This window comes from Galleria mellonella, unplaced genomic scaffold (assembly GCF_026898425.1).
Source record: "Galleria mellonella isolate WM207_F2 unplaced genomic scaffold, CSIRO_AGI_GalMel_v1 utg83, whole genome shotgun sequence".
NCBI lineage: Eukaryota > Metazoa > Arthropoda > Insecta > Lepidoptera > Pyralidae > Galleria > Galleria mellonella.
Genome location: NW_026442162.1, coordinates 5,985,197 through 6,011,789, shown reverse-complemented (window position 1 = coordinate 6,011,789; position 26,593 = coordinate 5,985,197). Strand labels below are relative to the sequence as shown.

The 26,593-nt window shown below is 34.1% G+C and overlaps 3 protein-coding genes across 4 annotated transcripts; 2 read left to right on the top strand and 1 right to left on the bottom strand.

Annotated features, from left to right (window-relative positions):
- Positions 1-286: 286 nt before the first annotated feature.
- On the bottom strand, positions 287-7,938 carry LOC113516823 (type II inositol 1,4,5-trisphosphate 5-phosphatase). The gene has a single exon (XM_026901299.3). It carries the CDS (start codon positions 7,625-7,627, stop codon positions 5,063-5,065), a length of 2,565 nt encoding a protein of 854 aa, XP_026757100.2. The 5' UTR covers positions 7,628-7,938; the 3' UTR covers positions 287-5,062.
- A 245-nt stretch (positions 7,939-8,183) lies between these two features.
- On the top strand, positions 8,184-16,079 carry LOC113516720 (uncharacterized). 2 transcript variants are annotated; one of them, XM_026901182.3, is made up of 9 exons: positions 8,184-8,592; positions 8,867-9,071; positions 9,802-10,068; positions 10,747-10,873; positions 11,387-11,619; positions 12,273-12,456; positions 13,274-13,443; positions 14,027-14,284; positions 14,954-16,079. In XM_026901182.3, exons 1-9 carry the CDS (start codon positions 8,330-8,332, stop codon positions 15,113-15,115), a joined length of 1,869 nt encoding a protein of 622 aa, XP_026756983.2. In that variant the 5' UTR covers positions 8,184-8,329; the 3' UTR covers positions 15,116-16,079. The 2 variants fall into 2 exon arrangements, with proteins under 2 accessions (XP_026756983.2, XP_026756984.2); XM_026901183.3 differs by having other exon boundaries at positions 8,186-8,592; positions 13,277-13,443.
- Positions 16,080-18,047: 1,968 nt separating this feature from the next.
- Positions 18,048-25,718, top strand: LOC113516750 (prolactin regulatory element-binding protein). Its single transcript, XM_026901219.3, has 7 exons — positions 18,048-18,375; positions 18,538-18,890; positions 20,041-20,179; positions 21,813-21,970; positions 22,850-23,087; positions 23,774-23,933; positions 25,377-25,718. Exons 1-7 carry the CDS (start codon positions 18,241-18,243, stop codon positions 25,460-25,462), a joined length of 1,269 nt encoding a protein of 422 aa, XP_026757020.1. The 5' UTR covers positions 18,048-18,240; the 3' UTR covers positions 25,463-25,718.
- Positions 25,719-26,593: the final 875 nt, after the last annotated feature.

Here is a 26,593-nt window from a genome sequence, read left to right as displayed (position 1 = left end):
ATTTGGTTTCCTCTTTTATTCTTATCAATAATAGTAAGTTGCAAATTTTCTTATTTTATGTACTTTACATATATATGTATATTTTTAATGTTAAATATATTGTAATATCTATTTAGGTATCTGTCCTTTTCCTTGTATTATTCACTATTCAACTTTTCTGATCCTTATCCTAATCTCCGTCGTCCAAAACTCTTTTACTAAAATGCTGTTTCCCAAACTTTGTTTTTGGCGGATGCACTTTGTGCCGTGCCATAAGAAAGAAAAAAAAAAAAAAAAAACACAGGCATTGTACATTACATTTATTGCTATTGTTTTATGGTGAGGGTGATAGTTGTCATGGTGATTATTACAAGTCACATCTATAGATATATTTAATAATTTAATAAATTAATAACAAATTGTCTATAAGACAACATCACATATTATTATTATTAGTCACATAAAAAATAAATACATATTTCGTATAGAACTTTTCCTTTTTCCTTAGGTATCATCACTGTAATATAGAAAAAGTATAATTTTATCTATGGTATCTACTGGCAGGAAAAAACTATTATATCAGATCAATTCGGTCAAGGGGGAAAGCAATAATAATCGTAAATACATATAAATCGGACGGCCTTAATAGGCTTTATTACTTTCCTAAAAGTTATGACTACCATAGATAGATATATATACCATTATGAATTTAGCTTCCGACTTGCTAATAATACAAACATTAAATAAAAAAGGAAAGAACATTTTTTATTTTTAAATAAGTTATTTTAAAACGGTGGCAGAGTACTGGCACATCGCGTAACTGAGGTCTCGGATTTGATTTTGATTTGGCCAAATTAAGAATAAAACGGGCACAGGTCTTGGCGTTTCGGGTTGAACACGCCAATGTTTTATGTTCAATTTTTAAAATTAGTACTAATTCATAGTTATACTACTTTAAGTAGTATACCTACAATTAAATATACGAGAACATCGAGGCTATAGAATTTATCTTCGGAATTTACTATCCCGCATCGATCAGTTCTGACAACAGTTCGAATATGGAAATTAGAATACGTGCCATTAAAAAAAACTTTTTTTTTTACATTTTTATACGTTACAATAAAGTCGCAAATACTTCTTCATGGCCTGTAACAAGTTTCGGTTAAATATCAAATTAAAATATTAATTTTACGGAATGGTACCTTAAAACCGGCTCCAATTAAATTGTGTGTATACATATAATTATTTATTACATTAATTGTGATGACATAATATAATCAATGAATAATAATGCTAGAGTATATAAATAATTCTGCTAAAATTAATTAATTTAATGTATCGGTTTAGATACCTATCTACTAATATAAATAATGGTATATACATATAAATAAAAGAGGAAAATTTATTCAGATTTACACAGAATAATAATTCATTTAAGTGTCTAATGAAATAATTGAATAGCGAGATATTTTTTTCAGCAGCTTTTAAATTGTTTATATATTAAGCAATGATAAACAAAATCTTGTTTTAGTTACGGTTAAATCAGGAAAGTCCAATCCAATTATTAATATATTTATTATGCAGTTGTATTGACATATTTAAGATTATTTTCCAGGGCGGCTTGTCCCTTTAAAAATAGGCATATGCACTCTCGAGTTATCTTTTCTAATAGCTAAATGCTTAATTCCTCATTCTGGCTGGTCTCCTCTCAAATATGCTTATATACATATGTATTGCCAATTTTTTTAAACATGTTATGCTCGTCTTAAGAATAGTAAATAGGTACCTAACTTACACAAATCATATTATATTATACTACACAAATATATTATAACGTAAGTCACAAAATATTTACTGACGTAGATAGGTACATGTGTTGAAGATTAATATGAAATTAAGATGAGATTAATTATATTATCATTGTAAAGTCCTTCAAGTGTGTTTGCCTATATGCAGGTATAAATAACTGGCACGCCGGGCCAAGGGCACATACACACGCACAATGTTATATTTTAACTCCGTTTTAAATTATTATATATTCACCACTAACCATTTTTTTTTTATTTTAATACCATTTTCGTTACGATCACGATTATTTTAGTTATGAGTACATTAGTGAATACGTACAATGTAACATGCCACAGATAGGTACTCCTTCGTACGTCGTATCAACGACAAGAAAGTATGTACTGAGATTTAAGTACAATATAGTGCGTTTCAATAGAAGTTAATACAAGATGTACACAAACGAATAATCCATCCGACTAGAAGACTGCTATTGTTCAATGGTAGTACAAATCAATAATTGTTTAATAGTTTATTTAAAAAATATTTACATGGCGGTAAGTAATATTAATTTTACACGATGAACATTCAATATAATTATCCAGAAATACCCTCAATTGGGGGGAAAGGGATTGTTAGTAATGGAGACTGAGAATTCCATTGCTAACAATATACCTAACCAGGTCGACCTCCACGCGGTTCCCCCTGGAAACTATCATGGTTAATTCCTGATGAATTCATCATGATGGGCTAACTGGCCTGTTTTCATTCTCATCTATCACCCTTCACTGGTGCTCCGCCAGCTTATCCCGTTCGCGCAGGCGGGGTTACCATACCATTTTCACTCATCAAAAAAAAAAACCCTCAATTGATATTATTGTATAAGGTATTAGTACCTATCGGCGAATACGCAATGTACAGAAGTTGTAGATTTAGTTTATGTTATATTCCAAGAACATTGTTTTATAAGATTCTATTTGTAAATGAATGAATGGTTTATTTTCTCTTCACAAAAGGTAGTATAAAGTGACAACTTGAGGTACAATTTAATATGAAGACCAATTTTGTGAGAGACTGGTGCTTGCGGTAGGTTTTGAAGAACCTGTGTTACAAGTCACCTGTGCCCCATCTCCATGGACTACACAAACACAAGGCAACTAATTAGTGTTATAATACACAGATAATAATAATGAGATATAATGTGCAAGAATATGTATAATAAATAAACAAAACTAATTTTATGTTTTGATTTGTTATTTATTTAATTTAGTGTTTTTGTGATAATTGCAATCAAACTTGTATATAAAAATTTCATAAAATTTTACTGAATCAGACTATGGAATACGGAAACCCCCACTACACCATGGATGGGACCCTGATCGTTTTTCTATACTTAACATAGGAATCAATCTTAGTATGTCTTTTTATCGAATTTTGTCATATAAAAATAAATTAGAAAAGTACTAATTAATATAAGAACTTTTTTAACCAACTAATTATTTTATATACTGTTATTTCAATAAAAATATATTCAATTGTCTATAATTTATGCCAAGTATAGAAAACTAATATAATTAGAAGACAAAGTCATGGCAGTACAATTAGAAATTCCAATTTCAATAAAAAAATTACAAAGTCTATGATTTTATTACCTTAGACATATGTAGACAATTATCTATGGACAATTTCAATAGAACTTAATAAAAAATTAAAAAATCAAATTTTTGATTCTACCATAAGTGGCCATTAATAATATAAAAAAAATATTACTTTTTTTTTTTAATAATACAGGGGGTAAACGACTAAGTAGCTCTCCTGATGTTACGTGACTACTACCGCCCATGATGTCCCACAACATTGATTGATTGAATGTATAGATTTGTTACCGATTTCACTTTGAGAGTGTATCTGTGACATTTAAAATTGTCTGTGGTTATAAAAAATGGGAATTAATACGATCATTTAGGTAAACTATGAGAATTTATTTTTAAATTCTCATAGTTTGCCTATTTTTTTTAATATCTCGACATTTCGACCAGGTTACACCAGCCATGGTCACGTGTAGACTAATTTACTTCATGATAATTCCTATTTCTTATAAATTGCAAAATATACAAAGAGAATGACTAAAAATTAACTGAAATCAGTTAGACAATATTAATAACTGTGAAAATTCACTGTTTATTACATTCTATTGAATTAGACTATACATATGAATATTATAAATGTATGTTCTATTATTGTAATAGTGTGATTGTTTTATGGCAAACCAGATTTGGCATGCTTTAGCAAAAACATTGGTTTCCGCACGCAATATATAATACAAAACATCATAAAATTTCTATATGATTATTAAATCACATCTAAAATTTACATACACAGACAGGTAGGGGCTAAAAATATTTATATTATTAAAGCTACAGTTAATATAAAAAAAATATATATATTTTATATTAGGTACTAAAACCCCCAATTATCTATTCAACTAGGTTTTATATTGGGGTTATATTCATTAGAATTATGTTTTTTTATGTTGTTACTAATGGAGAAATAACCTTAGGAAATAACATTAACTAAAAAATCATACAATATTTAATATAGTATGTACAAATTAGACAATTAAGGATCAGTCAAGTTTTATTTTGTGTTCACACTAGAAGTGTGGCGATGTCAGAATTATAATGGTCCATTTTCAGAAAATAATTAGGTATTTATCAATATTTCCAGATTGATTACACTTAATTGAGTTAACGACGACCTTGGAAATGGGTAAATGAGAACACACAAGTCCTATCTCTAACGTCAATATAGAGAATTAAGTGTGAACACGCATTTAGAAGTAGCCATTAAAAATTTAATATTAAACTTTAATAAGTTTGACATGTCTTGATGGATTTCAATATAACAAAACAGATAGATATACCCAGATATTCTTTAACATTCCCTCCAAAAGATTTACAGTAGTACTCAGTAATTTATAGTACATGCACTGTGTCACTATAAAAAACAAAGATTATATCAAGATATGAATTGAAATATATAAAATTGTCGAGAAAAATATTCATCAATGTAAAAGTAATTTAAATATGAGCTAAAAGGAAACATACAAAACTGTAAATCTATCTTAAAAAAAAATCTTATGTGACTGATCCTCATTGTTATAACACTCTTGTGATCATGGCATTAAAAATAAATAAAACATAATTTTAATACTAATGGAAAAGTATTGAGTATTTGGATTAATAAATTAAAATATTAGCTTAGCTATTAAATTAGCTAATTAATTAGAAGAAATAGATTATCTAGTAAAAATTAAGTCACTGTGATCATTAACTAAAAAGTGATGTACAAACTGGGCTTTTTTCTTGTCTATCACCTGCTTGTTGATTCGAGATTGGGGCTCTTGGATTTGATTTGGATTATCTCTAAGGAAAATTTCACCGAAAAGTGTGGACAACGTCTTGGCATCCAATCCATTTTCAGCGCTATGTTGCAACGCTTCTTGCAAAAATTCACACAAGTATAAAAATACATTTTTCCTAAATTCCGGTAATTCCATCACAATTTGTTTGCATTGTAAATAATTTGCAGATGCTTTTAAACATATGGACTGAAGATTGTATGGTATAATTGGGTCTGCGGTGCTTTCTAATAACAGTAAGAGAGCTTCAGCGACTGAATGAATACTGCCTGGGATTGGATCCACAGAGCCAGAGTCTAGCCAGTCCCTAATCTGTAAAACTTCAGAATGCAGTCCAGGTTGTTCAAATAAGTTTGGCTCCTTGAGCCCATGTAAATATATATGGTCAACCAGGAACCAAATCTCCTTGGGTATAGAGTATGTGGACTGATTTGACACACACTGGTCCCTCTTATTTTCTAATTCGATTAGTTTTCCAACAGGTACATCTTTTATAGGCTTGTTGAGGTTCACTAGAACCTCTATTGAACATCCAAAACAACTCCTTTGGTATGTCCCAGTTACAGTTATGAAGATATCCTTTCCTCCATATAAATGCAATACTAATATGTCATACAATTTATCTGTTCCTGCATTGATTTTGCAAGCAGAAGTCTTATTAATAAGTACTTTAAGTTGGATTTCACATGATTCATCAGCACAAATACATTTTTTGTAAGGCTCCACAATAAGCCATTCCTTACAAAAACTTGTTTCATCTAATTTCTTAATGAATTCAAACTCTACGGGCAACTTCCCAATATTCTTTATTGTGATCGTCCGCACTTGCAGTTCAAGGTACTTCACTGTACCAAAATCAATTTCGGTCAAATCAACTTTGACTTGTGGTATTAGTTCATTCTCAAGTTTATCAAGTTGTTTTATAACATCTTCATAAACCTTTCTATATTTTTCCTCATCTATTACTTTGATTGATGAGCTAAATGTAGCAGACACTGGCTTGTGATCACTAATGTTCAAAGCAGGGTGGCTTCTATATGCTAACTGAGAAATAGCCTCCCCTTTCCAAAATATTCTATCACACCAAGCTGGGGCACGATTTTTCTCACTTGAATCCCAATTGTCAGTGCCTGGGTCATATTTATAAGTTGGTTTAAATGTAATGGGACCTTCTGTGTAGCCAGCAAACACGTTGTTATTTTTATGCTGTTGTTTAAGTTGGTCCCATTCTAAAATTTTCTCAAAATTGTTGTCTTTGATGAGTTGCTTTACAGTGTTTGGATCCAAGTCTGTAATACGGTAGTTCAGATCCCCTATCCAATATATTTGGTCATGGTCTTTTATTGCTTTGGCTTGCTGATTTGGTTGTAAGAACCTTGTCCTATTGCAAATGTCTCTGAAGTCCTGATTTCTTCTCTCATACTCTTCTACATGGGCAGCCAGGTGTGAATTTACAAAACACATAGATGTATTGTGAAGGTCAAATCTTATGGACACCCCTCCTTTGTTTCCCATTTTCCCCATAATTCCTGTACCCACTGTGTCACAAACTACGTTACGGACATGAGATATATATTTCTGCTTGATAAGTACTATCAGTAGCATACCAACTAGTCTTACTTTCTCCAACTTCACATATTTTGCCCGTCTATCCACATAATTTATAACAGCATTGTACCATTCATCTTCTCTGAATGTTTGATCAAAGAGAAATGTCTCCTTGGACAAGTCAAGTTCCTGAAAACCAACTGCATATATATCAGGTGGTTCTCTATCTACACTGAGCCAGCCTTCGAGTGGTATAACTGGTGATTTATCATTGACATTCCATGTACCACAGAAAACAGTGAATTTCTTAGTAAAAGTGTATTCAAGTTCCTTGTCATACATTTTTCGTTTAATAAGACTCTCTCTAATGGCCACAGGTGCAGAGTTCTGTGCGTGAGCGACGCCACTTCTAGGTATAACTGAGAACTGAGTAATAATATCATCTTCATCTTTACCATGATACTTTTTTAGCCAGACAAATTCAGGCTGTGTTGGCACTTTACTTACAGCTTCAATACCTCTGAAAAGATCATCCACGAAGTTGTCCACACGCGGTGTCATTTGAATTTCGAATTTAAACTTATTATTACGTGACTGCAAATTCAGGTATAACACCGCTTCAGGATCTGATGGTTTGTTATCAATTTCACATTTGAAGGTGTTGTCGATGGGAAGCACTATTTCGATAGACAAATCCGTGAAGGATTTAGGTGGGTAACTAGATGTGAATAAACAAAACACGGCCTTCTCGTCTCCATATTCTACAATGCACAGCAATCTATCCTTCTTTACCCATTCGGGATGGAGTACTTTCGCATCACAAAGAAACGCTGTTACTCTTTCACTTGAAAGAAATTTCTCTTGTACCACTGATTTCGTTTCCTCGTAATTCATTTTGTTTGGAAAGCCTTTTAATTAATGATACAATTAGTTTTAACATAATTTCAACATTGTTCACATAAAAATACGTCAATTTAATTTGACAGTTTGCTTGACATTAAAAAAATAGACTACTATCAGATGGTGTTTTTGTATAGTAGTTAAATAATCAAATAATAACAAAATATTACTAGTTTTCAATGATAATAAAAAACCGTTAACTAGATAGATATCAATACATTTCGTTCGATCATTGTTAATTGAATAATCTAAACATAATAAATATACGAATTTAGTTTTAAATTTTTTAACTTCAAACACATTTAGTAACTTTATAAATTTACAAAGACAGTTTGCCTACTTTTCTAATTCATTAAATCATTAAAAATGTAGGTAGCGTTAATTAAAATTAATGTTTTATCCTACTATAAATAATCTATTTTATATTTTTACTGTATTTTGTTTTAACTTTACTGCATTTATATTTTAAATTTATAATTTTTTTATGTATATCAATCTCGATAAACTGTTCAAGGTCAAAGTTATGTCATTTGTCACAGTCAGTCAGTACGTCAATCAATTTTATTTTTGTCAAGGAACGTTTGTAGTAGGACTGTTATTGTTATTGTTTATTTTTATCTTTTGTCGGGGATCAGTATAGGTACCTTAAAATTAGTACCTGCTTAAATAGGTTTTATATTAAATTCTTTAGTGAAAATGGCAGGAGTGCCTAACGATTGGCAGTTAGGATGCGTGGAGATGAAACAGCGAGGTGCTAATCTTCTCCAGACAGGTCAATGGTCTGATTGCACGTTCCTAGTGGGCACGGAGCCCAACCAAGTAACCATTGCAGGCCATAAGCTTATCCTAGCGATGGCATCGCCTGTATTCGAAGCAATGTTCTACGGTGGCATGGCAGAAAGGAATGATCCCATACCTATTTTGGATGTGCAGCCAGACGCTTTTAAAGCTCTTCTAGAGTAAGTTGAATAATAAATCTTATCCTACCCTACTAATGTTATAATATACAATTAAGCCATGTACTAACGTCTGTAGGCATTAGTTACTACTTTCCATCAGGTGGACTTTTAGCTTGTTTGCTATTCTAAATTGCATAAAAAAAAGATAGATTGGGTTAATGCATAGGATATTATTAATCAAAATGTAGGATATACAGGCCTCAGGATATAGATAGCTGGTTATTTATATAATATAAAATAACTTCAGTCTATTGTATACATTGTTCTCTTTCAGATACATATATACAGAAAATATAAATATAAGCTCATTTGACAAGGCATGTGAGCTTTGTTATGGGGCAAAAAAATATATGTTGCCCCATCTAGTCAAGGAATGTACAACATATCTGTGGTCTGACCTGTACCCAAAGAATGCCTGCCGTGCTTATGAGTTTGCTCGTCTCTTTGAGGAGAATGTTCTAATGGAAAAGTGTATACAGGTTTGTGCAAATTTATTATATTAAATATTCTTTATTGCTAATTATTTATTACATTTTTTCCCTTCTGTCCTCAATAGTTCTTATAATTTGTCTCTTTTCCTTAACCCTAAGCAGGACCTCCTCATTACTAATTCGATTTATTATCTATTTATATTAATAAAATTGTAATTAAAGTAAGGCTGTGTAGGCATCATATACAAAATGCTAGATGAAATTTTAGATATAGCAATAACTTATGCTGAGTCTGCAGACCCAAAATATTGTAAACTTTTTATTGCAGTAAAATAACTCATTCTATTGAGATATAGTAATTTGTTATGTGAACATACATTAGTATAGGCTAGTATAGTTAGTTATTATTATTTTATACCATTACAATTCTATATTTTCCTCTGCTACATTTTAGCTTCATTTCATTTGTTTATTTGTATTCCATAATGTTACAATAGATGTCTGCTATATATACATAATATTATTACAGTGAGCCTGAGTGAGTTAAGTTACATAACTTATGTCAGAGACATCAAAAAAACATATATTAAACATAGATTTGTCAAATGTCAAGGTACTAGTGATAATTGGGACTAATTATGCGGAAAAAAGCTATCTCTTGTATATGTCCCAAATAATGTTACTATTTCCTGCATAACTAGCTCCAATTATAACATAGAAGAAGGAAAATAATTCAGAAATAAAGACTTTATATTTATAAATGCATTCCAAATTTCAGATAATCAGCACCAACACTAAAGAGGTACTTAAAGATAGTAGTTTCGAGGAGGTGGACCTGAGCACAGTGGTTACACTGTTTTCACTTGACCACCTCAATGTGGATAGTGAGTTAGACTTGTTTGAGGCAGCAGTACGCTATGCTAAGGCACAGAAACGGAACATGGAAAGAAATACAGCCTCTCCTGACTATGGTCCACCATCAGAGAAGAGGTCAAAGAGTCCTGTCCCCTCAACTTCTGCTGAGAAAGTATCAGATGTTGACAAGGTACAGACTGCCATTTTAGGCTCATGAAGCGAAATTAGCCAATTTAAAAATAATAAAAGAAAATCCTTTATATTGTATTTTTTTAATACAATTTAGAATGGCAAACAAGCTGACGGCCCACCTGATGGAAAGTGGTAACCGTCGCCTATAGACATGAGCAGTACCATGGACATAACAGAGTATACTGTTTTGCCCATGATACTCCCCATGCTTTGCCATTTCTGAGGACTCAGGTTTTATTCCTCTGTACCCTGTAAATTCACACCATATCCCACCCTTCAAACCAAAACACAACTATGCAAACACAACTGTTTTACAGTTGAAACACGAATGGGACAGAGATACCCAAGCAAACAACTTTTGTACAAAGTCTCCCTCTGGTAAACTTACTAACTACTTACTGTATACTAAAAAAATTTTTTTTTTTTATGCAACTTAGGTTGGCATTCAAGTTGAGGGCACATCTGATGTAAATTTCTCACTTTAGTACACAACACTTCAGAATATAAACATATTTGATTGCATAAAAAAAAAAAAAAAAAATTTGTTCACTCTTAATTAAAAAAAAATTTATGTAGTAATAATTATTACATTTGATTATCTTTGAAATTAATTAATTTCACTAAGAATGTAGTTCTAATATCAGCAATAATGAATTTATTTAGTCACGATTTTTAGGTGGTAAATGTTGAGAGCAGTGCAGAAAATAGCCCGGAGGCAGTTACAGAATCATGCAAGTCCAGTGATACACCTGTGTCCAGTGTATCATCGGATATTCCTGATGATAATAAGAAGAATAGAGAAGGTATGCTTTTTAAACTTATCTCTACTCAGAACCTAGTGCTAGTACTGTTCAGTGCTCAAATTGCAAATGATGCATTGTCGAATACAACAATGCAGCAGACATATGAATTAGATCTAAAAGTGTTAGTGGTTAATATTGGAAGTAGACTTTTTTTTTTATACAACTTAGAATGACAAACAAGCTGACGGCCCACCTGATGAAAAGTGGTAACCGTCGCCTATAGACATGAGCAGCACCATAGACATAACAGAGTATACTGTTTCACCCATGATATCCCCCATGCGTTGCCATTCCTGAGGACTCAGGTGTTATTCCTCTGTACCCAGTAAATTCACGCCATATCCCACTCTTCAAACCGAAACACAGCCATGCAAACACAACTGCTTCACAGTTGAAACACGAATGGGACAGAGGTACCCAAGCAATCGACTTTTGTACAAAGTCTCCCTCTGGTAGACATTCCTTTATGAAGACATATTTATTTATTGTAATTTATAATTTTTGTAATTTCAGTGAATAAAGACAAGCTAACAATACGCAACGCAGTGGAGAAGATTCGTTTCTTGACGCTGACTCCGCAGCAGTTCGCCGAGGGCCCTGCGCGGTCTTCGCTCCTCACTGACTCCGAGTCCTTCGCCGTCCTAATGAACATTCTCTCTAGCAACTGCGACATCCCTATGCCACAGGGCTTCTCCACCTGCAGAGTTCCAAGGAAACAGCTGATCGGCGGAGGATCTACTACTAGCGTGAGTCAATTCATCATCATCATCATCATATCAGCCGTTAACTGTCCAATGCTGAACATAGGCTTACCCCATAAAGGTGGAGTTTGTTAGTTGATGCCACACTTGGCAACCGCAGTAAGGCTTTGGTGATGTTTTAAGAGATGCTGCTGCCCATCCATCGACCGTCAAGTTCTCTTAGACGCCTCTTACGATACTCACGGGAAAGGAAGGGATGGCCCATTCTATGTCGGTACCACTTAGTCATGCCGAAATCCTAACAAACATTTGAGAAAATTTCAATTGTTTTATGTCAAAAACAAAAATAACTGATGTTGCCATAGTTAACGTCTATCGTAGCAATGGCCACGACAGATTATTAGTGTTTTGCTCTTTCTAGGGCTAAGTAATAAATTGAGTTGTGACCATTTTGTGTTACTGTGGCACACGCGTGAAGGGGGAAAATTGTTACTTATTTTATGCATTATGTTTTTATTTTTTGTATATGTATTTTTTTTAACTTTTTTCACTGTGCATTTATGTCTATTGCTGTTAGTGTGCTGTAAGTAATCTATTTATCTATCAATGGGCTGAATCTCTTCTTTCCTATATAATAAATATTGCTATATTTACAACAAGACTATGAAATATTTGTTAATATATTTACGTACGGGCAGCGCGAGGAGTCGCTGGCGGCAGGGTGTCGCATGCAACCGTTCAGCGTGGACACGCCGAGCCCTGTGCCGCTCGACCTGGTGTTCGACGTATCGCGGCCCGTGCTGCCCTTCGGCGGCCCGGCCGCCCCCGCCGTCCTCTCCGGGCCCGGCCTGCAGCACTACCCTAGACCTACGCGCCACGAAGGTCAGCTCTTTACACTGTATATAATGGCGGGGGGAAAGGGATTGTTAGCAATGGAGTTTGACAGCCCCATTGCTAGCAATATGCCCTATTAGGTTGACCACTCTATGTGGTTCCCCCTGGAAACCATCGTGAACAATTCTTGTTGAATTCGTCACGATAGGCTAACTGACCTGCTTCATCCTCACCTATCATCCTTTATTGGTGCCCCGCTGGTGTGTACCATTAGCGCTGGTGGAGTTATCATTTTATTATCACCCATTAAAGAAATTATATATGATGGCAGTCGCATACTAAAAAACGAGATAAAAAAAACTTAAACACGACAGTTTAATATTTAACAAGATACTTTTTTCTAAAAAAAAAACTTAATTATATACCCTTTGACAGAATGACATCTATCAGTTTTTTTTAATGGGTGATAATGGAATAATGATTTCGTCCGTCTTAACGTCTATACGCTGGGGCGAAAGGGATTGTTAGTAATGGAGACTGAGAATCCCATTGCTAGCAATATACCCAACCAGGTCGACCTCCTCGCGGTTCCCCCTGGAAACTATCATGGTTAATTATTAATATATAATAATTGCTACTAATTCCCCCAATCAATAACATTATAAATATTTATATAAAGATAACAAGTTGAACTAGATTGAGACCCAGACACGTGTACACACAGCATGGTTAAAGCAGTCGGCAAACAATGTTAAATTATATAGAGAAAGCATATGAATGTGGTAAATGACAATGAAGTACATGCAAATAATAAAAATTCGAGGGAGTTTGTTGGTATATGAATGACAGAGGTTTGAACGCATGGCAGGACCTCGTGCAGGCGCAGCGGGCGCGGCGGAGGCGGCGCGGCTGGAGATCAGCAAGCTGTACTGCACGCGCGCCATCATCCAGCATACCGACTGCTACAACACCAGCGTGCTCGACTGCTGCGTCACCTTCATGGTCGACCGCAACATCTGCCTGCTCGGCGTCCAGGTACCGCTGCGGCCCGCATACATATGTACAGCTTAATATATATATACTATATTGCCATTGTGTAAAATAATGTACATAATTTAGTTTCTGTTTATATTTTTTTTTAATGTAAAATTATGTATACTGCCTTTTTTTTTATACAACTTAGAATGGCAAATAAGCTGACGGCCCACCTGATGGAAAGTGGTAGCCGTCACCTATAGACATGAGCAGTACTATGAACATAACAGAATATACTGTTTCGCCCATGATACCCGCCCATGCGTTATATATATATATATATATATATATATATATATATATATATATATATATCTATCTTCAGTATGAACGCTGTGTTTTTTTTAATGGGTGAAAATGGAATGGTAACCCCGCCCGCGCTATATGATAGGTGAGAATGAATGCAGGTCAGTTGGCCCACCATGATGAATTCGACAAGAATTAATCATGATGGTTTCCAGAGGAAACCGCGTGGAGGTCGACCTGAGAGGGTATATTGCTAGCAATGGGGCTATCTGACCTCATTACTAACGATCTCTTTCCCCCTTAAACGGCATGATGGCATTGTATTTATAATGGACAGGTTCCAACGCAAGCGCCAAGCATGGAAAGCGCGCTGCCGCTGGGCCCGTCGGGCGGGGCGAGTGGTCCGGGCGGGGTGGGCGGGGCGGGGCCGGTGGGCGCGGGGGCGAGCGCGGACGGCTACAGCGAGCTGCTGTACGCGCACCTGCTGGACGCGGACGGGGCGCGGCTCACCTACACCCACTATACCAGCCGCGTACCCTACCGCCACCTGCTCGACATCATGTTCAACAGGCCCGTCTACATACAGAGGAACAAGGTATGCGCCGCGCCGCCGCACCTCACACCGCGCCCTGCAGTCTAGGTGGAGAGAATGACTAAAAAAGATAATGTGATCTTATTATAATAATTAAATATATATATATATATATATATATATATATATATATACCTAGTACAGGCACCAGCTCCTACAAATAATATTGTTAAAATGTTCTGCAGGTTGCATATTAAGTTGCATATTATTAATATTAATCCTTAATTGTTTGTGATGAGAAATAATAAATAAATAAAGGATCGTATCCCACAAACAAAAACAGTTTTCAATTGTGAAAAAAAAAACAGTTATTTTTTATTTAAAAACTGAACTATTAATTTTGATAAAATTTCTATGGGACCAATCTTATATTTTTTTCAGATAAAAACAAAAACGTTTTCCAAATCGGTTTAGAGATGATGGAGTTATGAGGTAATATAGGTATGAGGTAAACATAAAAAAAAAATATAACCAAGTTGGGAACTACCATTTTGAAGTCGATTAAATACCAACTAAACAATGCTTAATGATAGAGAGGGATGATAGATAGATGAGGATAATACCAAGTCAGTTAACCCATCGTGGAATGAAGGTAGACCTAATAGGGTATCTTGTCAGCAATGTGTAGTTATATAGTAAAAACTCAATTTATATGTATGTTATATGTGACAGGTATACAAAGTGGGCATAGTATTCAACAAAGCAGGGTGGTACCCGACCGGCATATGCGCGCTGCAGGTAGAGACCGACGGCGTGTACTTCAACTTCGGCATCGGACAGAGCAGCGACTCCGTACGCGACGCGCTCATACGGTCCATCATATTCACATACTAGTGCCAGTGATACGGCTATTACAGGGAACAGGTGCGTAACTATGAACAAGGAATTACATAGAAGGAATGATAAAATAAAAACTTCACAGCAAGCTAGTGTATAGAAAATGTTACACGGCCGTATAACCCTACCAAATTCAGATACAACCTGCTTACATACGTTCTACATAAACTGTATCTAATATATAATCTAGTAATATAAAATTTGTCATTGACAAATAATTGACATATCAAACATTTTTTGTATACACTAGTCCGCTATGAATTGAGAAAAATAGCAATTGATGGTGTATCTTTCGTCCTCTTTTTTCTAATTATATTTGCATAAGAAGAAAGGAGGGAACCATATGATTTACAGTTTTATTATTCCTTCTATGTAATGCCTTGTTCTTAGGGTACGTAATACCATAGTGTTGAATGACAATACATGAGATGTGTTTTGGTTATCACAGTGCATTCTGTGATGACTCCACAGTGCTGTTTATGTCTATAGATGACAGTTACCACTTTCCATGAGGTGGGCTGTCATTTTATTTACTATTCTATCATAAAAAATGTCACAGTATAAGGAGCAACAGTTGTCCAATGACTATAATATCTTGCTGCGTTCATTGCAGGGTTGCCATATTTATTTTCAGTAGACTTGAAAAAGTTCCTGTTTTTGATTAATTTGTATGAATTTCAAATGTTAAAACGATGTATAATTTCAAAAGACTAGTATTTAATTTTTATAAAAAAGTTTTGGATGTAATTTTTGTTTTTGTTTTTAAAGATATCGTTTTGGCTAATTTGTAATTACTGATTTTAAAATTTATATTAAATATTTAGGGGTATTTATACCAAATATTGTCATTTGGCAATGTCCAGATTAGGTTTTATGTGATTCTTGTTTTAGATACTTTGTTTCCTAATATTTTGGATTTTTAAATAAATGACAGTTTGATTGACTGATTGATATAATATAACCCAAAATAAAAAAATAAAAAGCATTGTATTTATTAATTTGGTTTGTGAGTGTTCTTATTAGTATACATTTTGTTACAATGTTTTACATAAAATTATACATTAAAAAGCAATTGATATCCCATAAACTGATTGTATTAAGTATTATGTAAATATTTATGTATTTTGTACACGGTGGATAAAATACCTCACTTCACAATGGACTTAGCGGAAAGATAGACATGTAAATAATTATTTTAATATATGTAAAATCGTTAATTCTGTTTGAAAAGTGGCAGAAAATGCAGACGTTGGTATTTTTACTAAAAATATGTATAATTTTTTAATATGATAATATAATTTTTAATACGACATTACATGTATGATACGTGTGTATGTGTTTCGAGAGTTTTTCCAAAGCGACCAATTTTGTTGTTTCAAGTAATGGACAAAATGTATTTAATTAAACACACGCTGTTTAAAATAACTTGTGGTTTTACTGATACCTAACATTTATTGTGGAGTGTATACCTATAATAATATTCAAGAAGCAAAGGTAGGTAATAATTGAGTTATGGAATCGTGTCGAAAACAAGAGTAATTTAAAAAAAATACCGAAGTATAGGATTTAATAAAGAAAATACAACTTTTTAAATACACAATCCAGAGAGAGACTGTACAAAAGTCGATTGCTTGGGTACCTCCGTCCCATTCGGGTTTCAACTGTGAAGCAGTTGTGTTTGCATGCTGTGTTTCGGTTTGAAGGGTGGGATATGGCGTGAATTTACTGGGTACAGAGTAATAACACCTGAGTCCTCAGGAATGGAAACCCATGGGGGTATCATGGGCGAAACAGTATACTCTGTTATGTCCATGCTACTGCGCATGTCTATAGGCGACGGTCACCACGTTTTGAGCTGACAGCTTATTTGCCATTCTAAGTTGTATAAAAAAAAAAAACTAAACGCGATGAAAAAGCTTTTACAGGTAAATAGTACCTACTTCAGTCCTGTCGTGTCTACGACGTGGTGCAATCCATGTCGAAACGTCGGCAATAAAGAAGCAGGTATGTAAATATTATTTACCTGTAAAAGCTTTTACATCGTGTTAAGTCCTGATTGTGTATTTAAAAATATGTGTAAATAACACGAAAGTTTAAAATTAACTAAAATACAAGTTGTTAGACCTAACATTATAAAGTATATAGTATGTTATACTATGTTTTAGTCAAATTTCTAATCTGTGAATACGGTGAGGGGGGGGGGGGGGAGGGATTGTTAGTAATGCGAACTATTAGTCCCATTGCTAGCAATATACCCTATCAGGTCGACCTTCACGTAATCCCCCCATGGAAACTATCGTACTGAATTTCAAGTGTATTCATGATGATGGGCTAACTAACTTGCTTCATCCTCACCTATCATCCTTCACTGGTGCCCCGCCAGTGTATACCGATAGCGCAGACGGGGTTACCATTCCATTATCACCCATTAAAAAAACCTCTCACTGGTGCCCCGCCAGCGTATACCGTTAGCGTAGGCGAGGTTGCCATTCCATTGTCATCCATTGAAATTCCCCCCTTCATCCCTTACTGATGCCTCGTTAGCGTATACCGTTGGCACAGACGGGGTTATCGTTCCATTATCATCCATTAAAAAATCTATGAATATAGTCTGGAGTCTATTAGATTATTTAAATTATTTTCTATATATATTAACCAAACAAGGACAAGTACCTATATAGGTAATGGGGTCGGTTCTGTAGTGACAATTTGTAGTAAGTTCTAATACACTTGTATGGCGTGGTCGAAGGTGACCTTTGTCGCCTTTTGTATAAAAGAACTAGATTAAATATTACGTGTTAACTAGTATTAGTCGGATTTTAATATTTTATTAATATCTATTAGCATAATCGAGGGTTGTTGACGCATCCTTGATTAACAATTCGCAGTTGGCACGTCACTATGCACTTGACAACAGCTGTCAAGTTGACTTTTGTCATGTTGGAACTAGGAGAATTCCTTCAAATTCATACAAAGTTTAATGTGTGAAATTGTTATAATTATTCAATAATAAAACATATTTTTGTTACCTAGTATATTAAGATGAACTCATGTGGTCTAATGAAGTAGCTAGTTAGTGTTTCAAGTGTGCTGGCTAGGGAAATTAAATGTTATAGGCCAAAATGTCCCGCAACAGATGCGACGGGCTTTTAGCTCGAGTGGATTTCCCTTTGTACACACTACAAACTCTCACGAATCGTCATGTGCTCGTGGCCGGAGGCGGTGGAGCTTCTAATACGGGAGTCGCGAATGGTTTTGTGAGTGTTAAACCAAGTAACTGTTTGTTTACAATTCTTAAATTCAAGTTATACCGTATACGTGTCATTCGAATTACACTGAAAGTAGAGCTGAATAAATTAAGTTTTCACGGTCGGCGTACAACAAAGGCTTTACTTATTTATTTAGTTGTTTGTTTTTAGGAGATATTTGAGATTTCGCACAATGGAAGCAGGTTTGTTGCGGAAGAGGTGATGCGGCATGAGACTGGCCCGAACGTAGTGATGACTTGCTCTGTGAATAGCGCCCAGAACCGGACGTACCTGGCCGCTGGACAGGAGAGTCATTGTCAGCTTTACAAAGTGAATATCCGGATGGTGGACGCGGCGGAAATGCGACGAGGCAGTTTCCGTGCCGAAAACGGCCTCGTGCGCCGTCGGCGACGCACTGTCTCCGAGAATGACAACATATCAAAGAAAGACAGCAACAGTAACACTACAGAGAAACGAATATCCTTTGAAATACGGCCTATAGACAGTGTGCAGACTGATTTTGGGTAAGCGCATGCAATTAATATAAGCTAGTAGGTATATTCAGAGAGCTTGTATTGGGTCAATTCCGAGTAACAATTTCCATAAATTGATCTTTAAAATTTTAATTTTAATTTGATGTTACAGTGAAATCCTTATTGTAATATGAATAATTATCTAATATGTTTATGTCAAAATTATTATATTTTTAATTTATGTTTCATGAAACAGTAATTTTGTGAAATTATCAAAATATTAGGTAAAGAGATCAATTTTGAGAAATGGCTTCTCAGAATGTGACCTGATGGCTGTTTTCTAACTTCAGTCACAATTTAATCTAGAATTTATGTTAGTTTTGTATAGTGAGAGAATTACAGTATCTTTTGGATTATTTTATTGCACAGATATGAATTATTTCTGTCTTACATTCTTTCTCATAAAATGGTTAAGTGAGTCTATTTTATCTGTTAAGGAAAGAAAGAAATATTTTTACTCAAGTAAACTTAAGCATTTTTTATAGTAATTTTTTTTTCATTACCACCCATATGGAACACAATTTCAGAAAGAAACTCAGCTGTTGCTTTTTTCAAAACATAAATTATATAAATAATGAATTTGTGTAACTACAAAAAATTACAGTTGTTCTATCATTCTTTGAATTTGAATATCATAAAAGTATTAGTTTGCCTTTTAAAGTTTATTGTAAAAATAGAAACACATTATTTATTACCTATTAAACATAATATTAAACGATAATTTTGACAGTGCATGTTTGTTTGAAATGAATGTAAGTGTAGATCAAGTGAGAGATGTGTGTTTAACAGACAAATATCACTTGATTCTCTCTGGCTATCCTTTGGTGGTGTTGATTGGCAGATATTTATTCATGTAATTTAGAAATTTTACTAAATCATAGAATATTTATGTTTCTTTAGGGTTTTATTTTGAAATCTTCTAAATTTCCACATTGGATTTAAGTACTAAGTACTTTTTTCTGCATTTTTAACTTTTTTTTTTTTATTGTTATATATATTGTCTTGTTATATTTATTGCCTTGTGTAGTTTTTTTTTTAAATATTTATAAAGGCTATGTGATTTTTGATCTCTTACACTCTTGTACACAAGTTCTTTGGTAAATGAAAAATAATATTTGAAACTATAAAAATTTGTTGACAGTGATGATCCCCTCCAGCGAGTAGTGAGGGTCAGTCACAATGGCAAATTAATGGCCACGGGTGGCATGGATGGGAGGGTGAGGGTCTGGAGCTTTCCCAAGATGCAGCTGTTGTTTATATTGGATGCACACACTAAAGAGGTATTTATTAGCTGTTTTATTAAAAAAAATATGAAAAATGATTATTCACTGTGCCATTTATAAAGTAAAAGAATGATGTAGAATTAATAGTATCTATTAGTAGAGTTAAATATATGTAATCATACAAGTTGAAATTATTTAATAGAATGTTCTAACGGTAAAATAAACATTTTCAAGCAACTTAAAAAAAAAAAGGGGCTGTGGTTCTCAATTAATTGTATTTATTTGTACTTACTTATCTCAAAACATGATTTTTTCTGTAGAAATGTGTTGAGAAATTATTGTTATTTTTTTAGGACTAATGTTTAGTTTCGCTAGAAAAGGACTGACTCTTAAGAATATGCCAATTATTTGGATTTCATATTGTTCTATTTAAAATTTGTAAAGGAAAATGGAAGTCTTTTAATGCACAATAATTTCTCTTTGGTACGCATGTATGACTGTAACTACTAATGAACTGTCAGTTTTCTCATATTGGGTTTGTTGGAAGAAATCTCTATTAGAGATAAGCTCGCCTTTGTGCACTACTATGTTTGTTTTTACATTTTAATAACCTTTTGTGTATAATAAAGAATGTATGGTCTTATAATACCTATATGATTAATTAACTTATGATGAACAGTTTACAACTAAAATAACATGTTATTGTTTTATTAAAGAATCCTAAGTCATTGAAATCCACATGGTTTTTACAAACAAACATTTTTAATATTTGTGATGGTTAAAACAAATTTTATTATAATAAAAAAAAAGTGTATTTTTTGTGTGTATGTACACAATATTTATAAAACATTTGGATAGTTATATATATGTGTGTTTAGTCAGATTTAGATTCTTTATTTGCATTAAACATGGTTATATTAGATGTTCAGTTGTGTACACTACGAGGTACATGTTTCACCAAAATACTGGTGTGCAAAATTTATTAAAATACTATAACCAAGTCATTTTATACATAATATAGGTTTGTTAATATTGAATAATTATTATCTGATTGAATTAAATGATCATTATTAATATTTTATATATTAATAGTTCATTATTATTTAGGTCGACATAATTTAATAAACTAAATATTTACAGAATATTGAGTGTTACATTTGATCAATTCATCTGATTGTTCTATTACTAATTATATTTGTGAGCACATACATTATTTTCTTGAAAGAAAAAATTCGTTCACTATATTCAACAATATTTTTTGTCATATATTTAAGCAGAATAAATTCTGAACTTGTAAAAAAATGTAAAAGAAAAGTAAAATGATATCAAAAGTAGAATATTGTCAACAATTACGATTTATAATTGATGGCAAACTAATTTTATATCAAAAATATTTCATTTTTTAATGTGCTAATGTGAATCTTTTATTCTATTTTTATTTATTTCTTATATATTAGACTAGACTAAATTAGTATGTGACAATATTTTTGTTTTTATTATTACAAATTATTATAACAATTTAATATTAATTTTATATTGTTACATACATTTATATGTTGCATGCCATTTTGGTAGAATGCGGAATAATCGTCATGTAAAAAATATTTCCGTTTTTTAAATGATTTGAATATTTTTTTCTCAAATATATTCTTGCCTATTTATATCTTCAAAATGTTTGTTTAAATTTCAGTTAGACGACTTGGACTTCAGTCCGTGCGACACACAGCTAGTGAGTATAGCGAAGGACGGCTTCGCGTATGTGTGGTCCACGGCCAGTAAGAAGGCGCCCCTACTGAAACTCACGTGTCAACCCCCCAACGGCAACAAATATTTATTTAGGAGGTGCAGGTTTGTAATACCTATTGTATTTTTTTCTTATACCACTCGGATGGTAAACAAGTTTCCACTTGAGGGTAACTGATGATAATTGAGACATTGTGAATATGCTGTAACTTCACTGCTATATTTAATCTTATATAATCCAGTATATAACATACCATGCATATGAGTTTTCGGATGCAAAGGATTTTTTTTATACCACTGAGGTGGCAAACAAGCATACGGTCCACCTGATGGTAAGCGGTTACAGCCTATGAACGCCTGCAATATATTTTTAAAGAACCCCATGCTTATATAGTTCCACAACCTGAGTGTTCTTGGGATTGGTATATAGCCACTCAGGTTGACCTCCTCACCTCCAATTAACCATTATGGTTTCCTACTGTCAAATTCATCATTGTGAGCCAACTGACATGCATTCATTCTCACCTATCATCTTCCACTGGTGCATCGTCGGTGTATACCGATAGCGCGGGTGGGGTTACCAATCTATTTTCACCCATGAAAAAACCCCTTCTTTATCGGCTTCCGTTATAGGTATACGCTGGCGGGGCAGCAGTTAAAGATGATAAATGAAGATGAAATAAAAGGTAACCATATTGGTTTCCAGAGGAAATCATATGGAGGTCGACCTGATAGGGTATACTGCGAGCAACGGGGCTGTTAGACACCATTACTGACGAACCCTTTCCCCTATGTATATTTTTCCTTTAATAAAGCCTCATATACTCTCAGATATGTCTGTGTGAAGCTTCTATTACATCTTATATTCCATTCCATTCTGCAGTGGAAATGGTGTGTTCATAAGTGTATTCCAGGAGAAGTGGGGGGGACTCACTTACTCTAGATTACACTTATAAATTTACCATTGTAAATGTTCAATTCCAGATTCGGCTTAATAGAAGATGAAAAGGACGCCTATAGAATGTTCACGATCGCCAACCCGCTGGCGCGGTCGGGCGCGGCGCGTGGGCTGCTGCAGCTGTGGCGCGACGGCTCGCTGCAGCGCAGCGTGCTGCTGCCCGAGTCGCTGGCCTCGCTGGCCGTGCGCGACGATGGCCGCTTTGTCGGCGTCGGCACCATGTTTAGCGGCTCCGTCGACATATATGTCGCGTTCAGTCTGCAGGTCGGTCATGCTGGTAGCTCACACAGTCTCCATGGTACATTGCTTTACTTAAATATGTTCCTGGGTTTGTTCTAAATTGGCTGAGATCTAGGTGTCCTAAATTGTGCTCTCAGATGTTCACTGCTAGCTTTATTCAAGGCTCACCCAGTGGATGTAATAAATAAATAAATATCAGTGTAGCGTGAAGACTAGGCGATTAGTGTGATTGTATGACACTTTTTATTTTATTGTGTTTTCCTGTGTATGTCTAGATTTTTAAAACTGACGAACATAATTTCTAATTTTCACTTTAGTTATAATAAAACACACACATATAACTTTGGGAAATTTGACTGTAGAAAGCGGGTTTGTAATAATTGGTCCTTCGAGTCGGATTTGTACATATGAATTTACAGTTTATTAACAAAAACCTAGTTTTTCGTATATATATATATATATATATATATATATATATATATATATATATATATATTAGGAAATAAACTTAAAAGAGGTAGAAGGAAAAATAGAGGACAAAAGAGCAAGAAATATTATATATATAGCACTTTGGCAAGAAAATAATTCTTGCCAAAGTGATAGAAAGGACTTATTATTATCTAGTATCCATAAAGCTCTGCTTAGTTTGTTTATAAGATGACGCTGTGTATTAATCAATGGTGTTTATTCATCTTTCACATTGCGTACAGCGGGTGCTGCACGTGCAGAACGCGCACATGATGTTCGTGACGGGGCTGGAGTTCCTGCCGGTGCGCGGCTACGGGCCGCCCATCGCCAGCCGCAGCGAGGCCGCCCTGCTCTCCATTTCCGTCGACAACTGCCTCTGCGTGCACAGCTTGCCTTGCAGGAGTCAGTATTTACCGCCTTATAGTTTTTTTTAATGGATGATATTTTTTTTAATGGGTGATAATGGAATGGTAACCCCCACCCGCGCTATCGGTATACACCGGAGGGACACCAGTGAAGGATGATAGGTGAGGATGAAGCAGGTCAGTTGGCCCAATGGACAAATTCAACAAGAATTGTTCACGATGGTTTTCAGGGGGAACCACGTGTAGGTCGACTTAATAGGGCATATTGCTAGCAATGTGGTTGTCAAACTCCATTGCTAACAATCCCTTTTCCCTCAATGGATGATATTGGAATGATGACCCTGTCTGCGTTGTCGGTATATACTGGTGGAGCATAAATGAGGGATGATTGGTGAAGATGAAAAGGCAGGTTAGTTAGCCAATGATAAATTAGTCACAATGGTCTCCAGGGGGAACCGCGAGGAGGTCGTGATATATATTGATAACAAAGGGGACTAACTTCCCCATTACTAACAATCCCTTCCCCTCTACCTCCTTATAGTGTAAATTTTTGACCTTCATTGATTATGGTACACTTCCACAAGAATATGTTGAGAATTTGGGTTTCATATCAAGAACCAGAGGGCGATTTTGTACGAAAGTCATCACCTGACATGGGTACCACTGTTCCACCTGTGTATCTTTTTTTTCAATCGATGATAATGGAATGGTAACCCTGCCAGTGCTATTGAAATACGAATGCAACAAGTTCTGATACCTGATACCTGATAAGGCTTGCTAACAATGGTGTTATGATTTGAAGTTGTTGTGGCAGAGAAATTACGGGGTATAGAGAGGTAACGTCATTGCTCCTAGGAATGGAAATGTATGTGTAGGAAGGGGAGGAGATTGGCTTTTTAAAAGCAGTCCATCGGTAAAAGACGATACTTCGTCGCTCCCCTCTTGCGGGCTTGGAGTGCCATCTGCACACGTATCCTGTGAAGCTGTAAAGGCCATCTTTGACCAACAGCAAGTACAGATCGAAAATAAGGCGTATATGTACTTTTAGACATGTCTTTGGCTGGCAGTCCCTCTCCTGATCTTGAGATGGGCACTAGATAATTTTGGGGAGGGTACGACGATAAAATAATATACGGCCATATAACTCTACCAAATTCAGATACAACCTGCTTGCATACTTTCTACATAAACTGTGTCTAATATATAATCTAGTAATGTAAAATTTGTCATCGACAAATAATTGACATATCAAACATTTTTTATACACTAGCCTACTATGAATTGAGAAAAAAAGCAATTGATGGTGTATTTTTCGTCCTCTTTTTACTATATATATTTGCATAAGAAGAAAGGAGGCAACTGTATGATTTTTTTTACAGTTTTTATTTTATCTTTCCTTCTATGTAATTCCTTGTTCTTAGGTTATGAGCGCTATTAAACGATTATTTTTTATTTTAACAGTGATATATTTTGTCCACAGGTACAGTACCTGCCTGGGTTGCCATTCTACTTATCGTATTTGTACTGTTTTGTACATTCACCCTGTGTTCGTACCTGGGCATTTAACGACGTATATCGAATTAAAAATAAATTGGCATAGACAAGCGCGCGGTGAGAATAGGTACCTATCAAACTGGACTATTTTAGTTGGACTATTGGTCCGTTAAAATGGCGCGCTTTATGTATAAATTAATATATTTGTCAATAAGTGGTGTTTAATGAAAAGTACCTTGGGATTACTTTAGGATAAATTATGTTAATAGTTAATTATGCTCACTGTATGTATAAATAGAATCAATTGATTAAAATAATGTGCAATGTTGTTATTGTTTTTCTCAATAACCTTTCATAATTTTATTAAAATTTATTATTATTTATATAATATGTAATTTTTTTTCGGGTATGTATACAGGTTGGATAGTATATATATTTTCTATTATATATTAATTATATATAAAGTAATTACACTAGTAGGGAATTAAAATAACTACAAAAATTCTTTTAACTTTATTATGGTAATTGAGAGGTCTTCTAAAATAAATATGGCAGTATCTCTAATTTGTGTATTAAACTGCGATAATTTGGGAATTTAAACAATCAGGTTTTTAATAACTTACTCTCACTTGTATTAAAACTATGGCTTTTAACAACAACAAAAAAAAAAACTACTTTTTTTTTCATAACATTTAATCAATTACATTAAAACAAATAACATACACATGCTCTTCGTAACCTCGGCAAGTTGCATTGGATGTAGACCGACTAGAGATCTATACTATATAATAGTACGTATAATATAAAATATTACAATGTAAGGCCTGCGTACACTGGGGCCGATTCCGAGGTGTCATTTCTCTATACATATCTTTTAATCTAATATTTTATGATGATAATTTCACGAAATTACTATTTTATGGACCATCGTAAACAAAAATTTTAATAATTTAAACTTAAATTTATAAGAAAATTAGTTGATACTGGTCCTTACAATAAAGATTTCGTTATGATATTAAATTCAAATTTTGAAGATAAATTTAGAGAGCTGACACCTCTGAATCGACCCCACTGTCACTTGTAGCGATATAGTGCGTCTTTGTACCACCCATAAAACAAAGTCCCCGGATAACAATGACTCGTACACAGACACAAAACAAATAACAATAATCATAATTTATAAAAATATATGTACAATTTAGA